This window comes from Scomber japonicus, chromosome 3, assembly GCF_027409825.1.
Source record: "Scomber japonicus isolate fScoJap1 chromosome 3, fScoJap1.pri, whole genome shotgun sequence".
NCBI classification, from domain to species: domain Eukaryota; kingdom Metazoa; phylum Chordata; class Actinopteri; order Scombriformes; family Scombridae; genus Scomber; species Scomber japonicus.
In genome coordinates, this window is record NC_070580.1 from 37920236 (window position 1) to 37932643 (window position 12408).

Below are 12408 nucleotides of genomic sequence, written 5' to 3' on the forward strand. Positions count from 1 at the left end.
CTGCTCCCTTCACAATAACTGCAAAGGCAGCAGTAAACAGATCATATAACTCACCAAAATTACACAATATATCAAGACTGAGCAGGTCATGATCATTGTGAGGGTTAGGGTTAGGGTTCAGCTGACTGAATAAATAAAACACCAGGATTAACTAAACCTGGCTGTTAGTCTGGTCTGGAGCAGGCTAGCCGCACAGAATAAATCTCCATGGTAACAGAACAAATCTCCATGGTAACTCATGCTCCTCTACTTTCATGCAAATGAATTACAGCTACATTTAGCCAGGATAACCGGAAAATCCCAGCTTCATCCGCTATCTAGGTTTAGTCTAACATTCGTCAGAGCCATTAGAGAGAGACGTGTTTTCTCTACCACTCTGTTCAGATCGTCTTCACAGCCTACCAGAACTTCCCAGGAGCCTATCAGCGCTCTGCATGCAAATGTAGGAGAAGAGAGGGGAAAGTAAAGGTCTGATGGTAACCAGTGATGGGAATAACGGCGTTACTCTTTTCAGTAACGGGTAATGTAACTAATTACTATTTCCATGGTTACAACGCCGTTACGTTACTTAATGAAATGAGGCACGTTACAAACTGAAGCTAATCTACTCAGTGAACCTGCTCTCATCCAACTTTGCTCTCAGCCACAAAAGCTGCAAAGCCTTTTTTTTTTGTTTTTTTTTTTTGGAGAGGGGAACGGGAGAAGGGAGGGGCGGGACAACCATGATGATGATTGGTTAAGGCAGAGTAAGATTTCATGGTAAGCCAATCAGAGGCCTCACACACACAAACTAGCAGAAGCTGCAGCAATGGCGAGTTTGGAGGAAAAGGTTGCGTTTTTAAACAGGAAGTAGAGACACTACTTTAATCTCCTTGAGGTAAAAGGCAGGAACATACATGTGAAATGTACATTATGTATCAGAGCGTCCGTTACAAGCAACTCTAACCTAATAAAGCATCTCTCAACGGCACACGCCACTACAACACTTGTGGCCAAAAACACAAAACAGACATTTATACTTTTTTTTAAAAATGAATTTTTTTTTAAAGTAACGCTTTAGTTACTTTCCCTGGTAACTAGTTACTTTTATAATGGAGTAATTCAGTTACTAACTCAGTTACTTTTTGGGAGAAGTAACTGTAACTATAACTAATTACTTTTAAAAAGTAACGTGCCCAACACTGATGGTAACTACCTGAGACCATGAGGAGTCAACGCGGAACAGAACCAGAATCTAAATGTGTGGGAACATTTTAGATTCAGCTTTGGGTAAGATGACAAGGACAAAAACACGTCAACAAACAGCAAACATTGCTTTGCACTGTTTTTAATGATGTCATCATAAAAAAATACCGTACACACACAAGGCTTAAAGTTTGCCAGATACAGAAACTATAGCTAATCAGTTACAAAAATCAACATCACCAACAACAGTTATAATGTGTGCTGTGTTGCTTCTTTCTCATAACCTCACACACAAATCATACCACTGCACAATAATACAGGCCTAGACTCACACACACACACACACACATTGTATAACCTATGCACAATGTTAAATCTGAAGTGGGTTAAGTCCAACAGTAATCAGAGCTGAGCAGACGGTGCTGCCATAATAAAAAACACCAGAGTAATTTAGGTTTGATGTTTTGCTTTTCATGAGGTTTCTACGGTGGCCGAGAAGGGTCATAACACATGCAAATGCCAAAACACCTGCAAACTCAGAAAACACCTTCATCAATGTTTAAAATATTCACAACACGAGCAAATAGGGAAACGAACTGTAAACTAGGTGAAAACGGAAATGTTTCCAGGGGGACCATTATCAGCAACGGACCCACGCGGGGCAACAGCGCCCCCTATAAATTAAAAACGAATATAGTCATATGACTCACCGTTTTGAACGTTTAACAATTATCTGAGTACTTAATATGTTGGAATGACACATTACACTTACCTCTTTGGAAACAATTCTGTGTTTCTTTGTTTTCAGAAACAGGATGTGGGTCCGTCGCTGATAATGGTCCCCCTGGAAACATTTCCGTTTTCACCTAGTTTGCTGTTTTGCTCATGTTGTGAATATTTGTAACATCGATGAAGGTGTTTTCTGAATTTGTAGATGTTTTGGCATTTGCAAGTGTTATGACCCTTCTCGGCCACCGTAGGTTTCTACTCCAAAACAGTCCAATGAATCACCACAAAGGGTCAGAATAGTTACTGCAGGTCTCGTTCTCCTGCCTTCTTTCTCCTGATACTTATTATTATTATCATTTTATTATTTAATCATGCTGAAAGAAGTGGGCAGACAGCGTTCCTCTGCCCACTACATCCCTGTTTGCAACTATCAGCTACTCATCATGTAACACATCCAACGTGTCTCACTTAACGTCACCATCACCCAGCTGTATCGCTTGTTAGCGGAGCAGCATGAAAAGCTGCTTCATCAGTTAAAACACAACTGTCTATTGCAGCTGCCTTCCAACAACAGTTTTCAACCAAGTCAGAAAAACGTGAATAAATAATGAAAGCAGCGTCTTCATAGTGAAAGACCTGCAGCCCAGTGGCGGCTGGCCCATAGGGGGCGCTGGGGCTCCGCCCCACCAGCTGTTTAGGGGAAAAAATATCTTTTACATTTAAAAACAATAATCAATGCCAGTTTTACTTAATAGTGTGTGTGCCTACATGCAATTTAAATCATTTAAACAACATTTCCACCAACTGACACTCATTAAACAGTGAATTTCCACTGACAGACAGTGTATCATTCTCTCATGGGGCGCTCGGCAAAGCGCCCCTGACCTGCAGCTAAACAGCCAATCCGGTATGGTTGCTAGGGAGAAATTATGAATAATTGGCCTATCAACGTCGCCAAATTTAACGCCGATGGGGCGCTGGAAATTTCGCCCCAACTGCTACGTAAAATGCGTGAAGGTTTAGGATTGCTAAAACTACATGAGGAGCCAGCGATAGTTTTTTTCGTAGTGCGACTCACAGACTCTGTCCTACACTACGGCGGGGAAAAAAATACGTGCTACGACGATGGCGGTGACAACCGGAGTTCAAGAGCAGCTTCCACCAAATTCGGTTAAATCATTATTAATCTACCCTTTTGCAAGATGGACGACGGAGGAAAAACTTCTCCTTAAGGAGCTGGAACTGAAACTGAAACATGGATGCTGTCTACATCGCAGGAATCACCCAGGCATTCATGAACCGCATGCAGGCTATCAGGTATGTTAAATGCATTATTATGTAGCCTAGCCTAATTGTTAATTCTCTGCATAAATTATGTGTAGCCTTAAATGCTTATGTCATCTTATTCAAATTATTAATTTATCTGTGAAGTTTAGATGAAATAATTATAACAACCTTGGGTTTGGTTAATATATCCCTAACCAGTTTTCACAACTGACTCATAAAACTTATGTATTGGATCAGGGAGGCTGTTCCTAATCTGACTGAGGATGAGGAGTACAGGGGACCTGTTCAGGAGCCACCCACAAAGAAACGGAGAATATTGGGAGAAGACACACAGAGGAACAGACACACAGAGGACCAGAGACATTCTTGTGTCTTTTAAGTTGTGTATATAGCTATATGTTGTCAATATGTAATAATATTATAGTATTATGTAATTGTAATACAGTTGTGGAGAATGCTGTGACAGGCTGTGACAAATGTATGACACTGATGCTGTTTTTTGTCTTGATTAGAGAGGGTATTAAAATAATCTGTTTCATGTTTAATTTTTGAAAATAACTTGGTTCTAAATTCTTTGTATATGTTACATTTTAATAGGAAAAGTTCTCTTTCATTCTCTCTTCTCAACCCACACTCACCTTAGACACTCCCCCCCTCCACTCACTCACTCATTCACTCACTCACTATTGATTTGTATAGATTCAGCTGAAATCATACCCTTGAATTTATCCCTTGATTGTATTCTATAGTATTTGATAGCATAAAGTCTAATTATAGCTGTAAATTGTTACTTTTTCTATGAAATTAAATTATTATTGTGGAACTGTAGTCATTTTCCGACTGTTCATTTGAATGCTTATGCTAGAGTAGGCAGGGAAATCTGTTGGCACACCAGCCCCACCAAAAAAAAATTTCACCAGCCGCCACTGCTGCAGCCCTATTCAGTGGTTATGAACATCAGATTCTGTCAAATAATGAAAACAACTGAACCTCGTTATTATATAAAACGTAAAGAACCTGCTGGATATTACAGTTAAAATAATATTAAGATACAGAAACTGTATCGTTACCGTGGCCCAAAAACCGTGATGCAAACCGAACCGTGGGCACATTGTACCGTTGCATCCCTAGAAGTTAGTAGAGGAGGGAGGGGAGCCATGACTGACTGTACTTTCTGTCTGCTGTGTTTTCAGCTTCACTCAGAGACTAAATGGCTTCCAGATTAGAGGAGGATCTCTGCTGTCCGGTCTGTCATGAGGTCTTTAGAGATCCTGTTCTTCTGTCATGTAGCCACAGCTTCTGTAAAGACTGTCTGAAGAGCTGGTGGAGAGAGAAACCAACACATGAGTGTCCAGTTTGTAAGAGAAGATCTTCAAAGGAAGAACCACCTCTTAGCCTGGCGTTAAAGAACCTGTGTGAGTCCTTCTTACAGGACAGAGATCAGAGAGCTTCAGAGGCTCTCTGCAGTCTGCACTCTGAGAAACTCAAACTCTTCTGTCTGGACCATCAGCAGCCAGTGTGTCTCGTCTGCAGAGATTCAGAAAAACACACCAACCACAGATTCAGACCCATCGATGAAGCTGCACAACAACACAAGAAGGAACTTGAGGAAACTCTGAAGCCCTTAAAGGAGAAGTTAAAGGTTTGTGAAGAAGTTAAAGTGAAGTTTGATCAAACAGCAGAACACATTAAGGTCCAGGCCCAACACACAGAGAGGCAGATTAAGGAACAGTTTAAGAAGCTTCACCAGTTTCTAGAAGAGGAAGAGGAGGCCAGGATGGCTGCTCTGAGGGAGGAAGAGGAGCAGAAGAGTCAGATGATGAAGGAGAAGATGGAGGCTCTGAGCAGAGAGATAGCAGCTCTTTCACACACAGTCAGAGCCACAGAGGAGGAGCTGAGAGCTGAAGACGTCTCATTCCTGAACAACTACAAGGCTGCAGTGGAAAGAGTCCAGCGCTGCCCCCGGCTGGTTGATACACAGCTGCCCTCAGGAGCTCTGATAGACCAGGCCAAACACCTGGGCAACCTGGCCTTCAACATCTGGAACAACATGAAGGAGATGGTCTCCTACACTCCTGTCATTCTGGATCCAAACACTGCTCATCCAAAACTCATCCTGTCTGAAGATCTGACAAGTGTCAGATGTGAAGGAGAGAAACAGCTTCCTGATAATCCAGAGAGGTTAATAGGCCCTATTGTCCTGGGCTCTGAGGGCTTTAACTCAGGGACTCACAGCTGGGATGTCGAGGTTGGAGACAATAAAGACTGGAGACTGGGTGTGTCATCAGAGTCTGTTCAGAGGAAGGGAATCATACGGTCTGGATTATGGAGAATAGGGTTCTATAATAATAAATACTCAGCATATTCACCACCAGCTCCCCCCACTTATCTCCCAGTGAAGAAGAAGCTCCAGAGGATCAGAGTGAATCTGGACTGGAACAGAGGAAATCTGTCGTTCTCTGATCCTGATACTAACACACACATACACACCTTCACACACACTTTCACTGACACACTGTTTCCATTCATTTACACTGGGAATAAACTCCCACTAAAGATTTCTCCACTGAAGGTCTCTGTGACAAAACAACAGGTGTGATGGATGTCTGTAGTTTGTACATAAAGTGATGTGTATGTTTCTTTAAGGATTGCTGGACTGTTCAGTATTGTGTGAGGTGATTGGTTAGATGTGTGTTCTGTTGACCAAGACTACATGGATATGTTTGGGTTTCTAATTTTGAGCGTTTATAATTCTGTACATATTTAATTTGTCATCTGGATTAATAGTTTGTTATATCATGTTACTGTTTCAGAGGATTGTGTTTGATTCATCAGTAAAATAGTAAATCCAAAGAATTATAAGTTAAATACACAACAAAGAAAAAAAGTCATCAGAGCATTTTTGAGTTTAGTTTTGTATCTGGGCAAAGAGAGAATCAGTAAATGCAAATGTCTATTCCATAACTGGGCTCCATGTTATCTTATTGAATACTGTCCTGGAGCTGCATGCTACATTGGTAAATATAAGTTATTGATTAGTTTAGTTGAATATTGGTGTACCTGACAATTACAAATAAAAATAATGCTTTGAAACTTTCTGCTAAATCTGTACTCATGTATTTCAACTTACAAAATAAAAGTAGATATTTAAAGAATATTAATATTTAAAATAGTTAGTACATTACACTTCAGAACAAGTGGAGCGGTTGCATCACAAGAATTGGAGAAAGTTCTGACAAAACGTTTCTGCAGCAACACAATATTACAGGAAGTGAGGTACTTGCAGAACATTTTGCTGCTAATACTTAAACACTTTCAAAGTAGGATTTTCTGTGCAGGACTTTTACCAGTAATACATTATTTTGAAGTATTTTTACATAGTTTATATTAATACTTTTACCTAATTAAACTCTGAATACTGTTTCCACTGCTGCAGCTGCAGGAGAAAGACTGCCCTCTGCTGCTGCTTTACTGTAATAACACATAAATACATGTAGAGACCTGCAGCAGCTGGATGTTAATAACAAGCTAAACCACATAAAGTACAGTGTATTACACAATGTCATTAAAAGAAATGTTAAACAGGTTAACAGGCCTAAACTGGACTACACTCTGTTGAAAAGTTAAGTTTACTACATTAAGAACAAAGTAAACTTTATTATCTACCAGAGAAAATTCATGTGGTCATAAACATCTCAATTAATACACACAAGCACACACACACACACACACACACACACACACACACAATAAAATATACAAATATCCTGAATAACTGACATTATAAAAAGTATATCATAGCCAATATTCAGTCCAAATACACAATATAAATATGCAGCATAGATCTACACAATGGGCCAGATACAAGAAACACTCGTACGCACAGATTTGTTCTTAAATCATGTGTTCGAGTGATTTACGAGGATTTGCCGCATTCACCAATTATCTCGTATTCAGGATTTTCTCTTCAGTACGAACAAAATTTAGGATTGGTGCAGACCTGTCGTACCCACGCGGGGAGTTCTGGTCCTCTGAAATGAGGCCAACGTTAAGTAACTTAGAGCTGCATTCTATCAAAAGGCCACCAGGGGGCGACCGTCTCTATACAAGTCAATGGAGAATTCACCAACTTCTCACTTGATTTCTAACCTCAGTAAACGTTTTCAAAATGTGTTTATGGTCTCAATCGCTAGTTTAAAGCCTTCTTCAATGCAGTATGATGTTCATTTGGGACATTTTGGCCTCCCTGATTTTATATGTGACGATAAAGCAGGGTATGCATTAGGGCGTGGCTACGTCCTGATTGACAAGTTGATTGACCAATGTCCTCGAGATCCAGCCCTCGCAACCATAGCAACCTCCCCGCTCCGCCTCATGCCCATATAAGTAGAATCTGTGTTTTTATTTTTCCCAGCATGCACCTGAAATTTTCAAGATGGCGCTGCCTAGATCTGAAGCTATTGGCTTACGAGCAGCAGTCCACAAACCAATGGGTGACGTCGCGTATTTTACGTCCATTTCTTTTATACAGTCTGTGGTTCACACCCTGACTAATGGATTATGTCCCGTTCATTCGACTATTTTCAAGACATTTTGAGTTGTAATATATAAATTTCACTTCTGAGTCCATAATCATGATGACATTACTCTGTTTGTAGGAGTATTAGGCTACTTTAGTATTAAAGTAGTAGGCTATTTAACAATGTAGGCAGATATATCAGTCATTTAAATTGACAATTGAAACTATGATATAATGCAAACTTACAATATAAATATTAGAGGCTGAAAGCGACTTGTCCACAGTTACTTTTCCACAAAGCAAACTGACTATTTATTCATTACTTTATTCATTTAAATGAAATATTGGTGATTGAGGTTATGATTTGGCTCCCTGACTGATGAAACCACTAGTGAGACGTTTTTGGCATCTAATTCATGTTAAATAATTAATGTTTTTTAACCTCTGTGACGTCTTCACAACAGCTGAGACAGCGTTTACAGTACGGGTCATTTTTCCTCTTTCTTTGGCTTTTTCAGGATCTTTAATTCCACTAACTAAATAATAATCTGTGTTTCTGTTGATCCGTATCTGAGAGCAGAACCTCAGTCTGAGAGCTCATAAAGTTCTTCATCTAAGTCTTTGGTGCCATTTTCATGAATGGAGCTTCTCTACAACCTGCTGGACAGATGACCTTATATGGTATTTTGAGGGCGTCATTCATGTTAATTTACTCTTCTTAGGAACGCTCGTTCATTTAGAACAAGTGGGATTCATCATGTTTACAAAGGTCATTTCAACTGTTTCATGGTGATACAAGTTTTTGGTGAATCTGATGAGAGTTTATTTTCTGAGCTTCATGCAGGTCATGATGTTCTGTACTTTAGACATAAAATCACCTAAAACCTGTTAATCATTAATCTGTACAGCTGATGGTTGGTGTATTGTTGAACTTTGGACTGAAACACACCGTGTGTTACTGTGAAGCTACAACATTTATCAGAAGAGATCTGACAAAGCTTGTTGGTCTCTTAAGAGACACACACAGACTGAAAAACAGAGCATCAGATTCACCTTCAGACCAAACTAACAACTTCCTCTGAGTGAGTACAGCTACAGGAGAGAAAAGTGGAAAACTAGAACTCTGCTGCTTCAACCTGCTGACTCTCCACACACTGAAGGTGAGTTTGACTAAAAACTGGAGTCACACTGAAAGTAAATGTCAGTGAAGTTAGTAGAGGAGGGATTCAATACATAAAAGTGACCCATGTTCGTTCGATACACCTGTCATAAAACTTTTATTTTCAATTTTTGGTCCTTGTACGTGCACGTTGTACTCATTCAAGTTTTTGTGATTGCTTAGTTATAGCCCCCGCCCCCCCCAACCACTGTGCTGTTTGTTGACATGCTTTTGTCCTTGTCATCGTACTCAAAGATGAATCTAAAATGTTCCCACATATTTAGATTGATAAGATGACGGTGCCTCTTCTAATTTTCTTTTTTCTGTTCCGCGTTGACTCCTCATGGTCTCAGGTAGTTACCATCAGATGTTTACTTTCCACTCTCAAGTCCTACATTTTCATGCAGTGCGCTGATAAGCTTCTGGGAAATTCTGGGAAATTCTCTCTAATGGCTTTGAGGGCTGTTGCACCAAATTCCAGATTAAACTGGAATTTTCCGGTTATCCTGGCTGAATTTAGCCACAACTCGGTTGCATGAAAGCAGAGGAGCATAAGTTACCATGGAGATTTATTCTGTTACCATGGAGATTTATTCTGTGCGGCTAGCCTGTTCCAGACCAGACTAACAGCCAGGTTTAGTTAATCCTGGTGTTTTTTTTATTCAGTCAGCTGTCACTCCAATCAGAAATAAATGTGTTTTAAAGTTATATCATGGTTCTCTGTTTGTTTGTAGCCTGTATTAAAATACCACAGATATATTATCATTTAAAAAGGTATAATTATATTTTTTATGATCATCTGCAGACATTATTAGCTTAGCTTACTTTAAGGGTGTAATAATGGGCTGTTTTAATGTGTTAAATATATTGTGTAACGTGAACATCCCTCCTGCAGTATACACAGATGTTAGATAGCAATGTAAACAGGGAGCTGATGGAGAAATGGGAAGCATCAGGGAGAAGAGACTGCAGGCCTGCACAGTCCTCCTTGTGTGTGCAGCGCAGCAGAGAGACAATAAGAGCTTCATGAGTAAAAAGCCAAGAAGAGTCATTTATTAATTTATCAGTGCAATCCACGCAAAATATGGACAGACTCAAAATGATGAAAATGATTGCGGTAAAATGTGTGCCATGGGGCTGCTGCCGGAATGAGTACATGATTAATTTCCAGTGTTAAAGTCACCCTGATCATATTCTGGTTTCGAGAATTGCACTAACACTAACCAAGTAACTTTGGCAGTATTAAGTACATCTTACTAGTCAGTATCAAGTGTAACAGTAGATGTAAGCAGAGAGTAGCACACAGAGCACAAGGCAGTAGTAACATGCACTAACTCAGAGAGAGAGAGCTCGGTTAACTGGTAAGACAGACAGGAAGAATCAGCCAATCACAAAAAAGTAGTTCAGTTTCTGCCCAGCGACAGGTTGCTAGGGGCAGCTAAGGCCCAACGGTTGCTAAGGGCAGCTAAGGCCCTATGGTTGCTACGGCGATGTGTGAGAATCTGCTTGGAAATTCTCAAAATGCCCCCAGAATTTGGCTTCTGACAAGGTCCCAAACAGGTCTCCCAAACACTGAGAAAACCGTAACTCCTGTCCAAAAACCGAAAACAGCTTGAGAGACACAGAAGCCGGCAGATTCTGAAAGTGTTTATTTTATTCACATATTCCTTAAAATGAGCGAGTAAGCTCAGTGTGAAGACAGAGTGAGATTCTTTTGGAAAAAAAAGATTACATTAGGGTCAGTGGGGAGCGAGACAGGTATTGCCGCAGTTCTCTGCCCCCCGTTTAAATTTTGTGCAGACCCTGCCTGTCAGTGTCATATTTTATGAATCCCAACACCTATGTCTACATTTTGACCAAAAATTATTTGTCTCCTTTTTACGGTTTGGCCGTGAGCTCGAGTTAAAAATAAAAATGAAGGTTATTTTTTACTGCTTCTCGCACACAAGCTAAGGCTGCGTTCAGACTGCAGGCAAATCTGATTCTAATATGATTCCTTCTCAAAATTTTTAGTCCTGACTGTCCACACTGTTTTTAGCAAGTGTCCAAATCAGATTTGGCTCTGTTCAGACTGGGCCACATTAATGACCAATCTGACAGGTTGCCGTGGCGACGTCATCGGAGCGGAGGCGTCATCTACCGTGTATTGTGTGATGTCATATAATTGCGACAGTGACAGCAACAATAAACCCTCGAGCTTCTCTTGAACGGAGCCATCTCCCAAAAGATTAAGAATATATAGCAACAACAATTGGAATAAGTCCTCCAGTGATATCACCTAGCAACAACAACTGGAATAAGTCCTCCAGTGATATCACCTAGCAACAACAACTGGAATAAGTCCTCCAGTGATATCACCTAGCAACAACAACTGGAATAAGCCCTCCAGTGATATAACCTAGCAACAACAACTGTAATAAGCGGGTCTGGTGTCTCATAGAGTGACGTAGCATAGAGACGTAGAGAGACGTCACAGACAGTCAAATCTGATCTGAGTGTTTGGAGCTGACTCAGACACATCTGTCCAAACTTCCTCCCAAAGGTGGTTTCAATCAGATCTCATGTGATTTATGACTGTTCAGACTTCATAAGAGCATCTGGTTCCAATCTAGAAATCTGATTTTGACTTGCAGTGTGAACGCAGCCTTACTGACGCTTCCTCTCTAACTTTGAAGAAAAAGTGATTTCCACTCCTCGTTTGACTGCTTATAGTTTGAAAAGTTTACTTGTTATGTAAAAACAGTTTGGTGTTTTTCGAGAGAGCACACGTTTTCCTCCATTTTTAAAGTTTGAATCACATTTCGACGTGCAGGAATGAGAGAGCTAGGTGACTCTGAGTCTAATGATAGATCATAATAGGAAACAGAAAAATGAGAATGGCCACTGATCTCAGCCCTGCTGTTGAAACACAAGAGATAGTAACTGAGAAAACTTTCACATTGCTTCCTTCCTCTTATAATGCTGGTCATTTAATGTCTAATTGTGTCACAGATATAACATAATATATAGCCTCCTCAACTCAACTAAAATGTATTTATAAACTACATTTAAAATGGGATTTAAAAATAAGCAGTTTATCATATGTTTTGCCACATATTTAATGTCTCTAAGCATTTCATTAACATGTAAGCTGAGAAAATAATCATGTCAATCCTTTTCAGCATCATAGAACATAAAACAGAAATTGTGTTAATAATGAGAAAATAATCTGTTTGGAAGTTTATATAGTATATCCTTCAGATATTAAGAGGTTAGGTTTACACACACACACACAGAGAGAGAGAGAGAGAGAGAGAGAGAGAGAGAGAGAGAGAGAGAGAGAGAGAGAGGAGAGAGAGAGAGAGAGAGAGAGAGAGAGAGAGAGAGAGAGAAGAGAGAGAGAGAGAGAGAGAGAGAGAGAGAGAGAGAGAGAGAGAGAGAGAGAGAGAGAGAGAGAGAGAGAGAGATTTGCACATATGGCTATAAATTCTTGCACGGTTAAATGTTTGTAATTAGTATTTCAGGCTTTTTCTCTCACCTTTTTACATTT

The 12408-nt window shown here is 40.0% G+C and overlaps 1 protein-coding gene across 1 annotated transcript; it reads left to right on the top strand.

The window, feature by feature from the left end:
• The first annotated feature begins 4411 nt into the window (after positions 1 to 4411).
• Positions 4412 to 5800, top strand: LOC128355649 (E3 ubiquitin-protein ligase TRIM39-like). Its single transcript, XM_053315973.1, has one exon. It carries the CDS (start codon positions 4412 to 4414, stop codon positions 5798 to 5800), a length of 1389 nt encoding a protein of 462 aa, XP_053171948.1.
• The last annotated feature ends 6608 nt before the right edge of the window (positions 5801 to 12408 follow it).

Excerpts from the sequence above, each read along its gene's own strand:
- LOC128355649 (XM_053315973.1), top strand. The coding sequence starts at position 4,412 with ATGGCTTCCAGATTAGAGGAGGATCTCTGCTGTCCGGTCTGTCATGAG.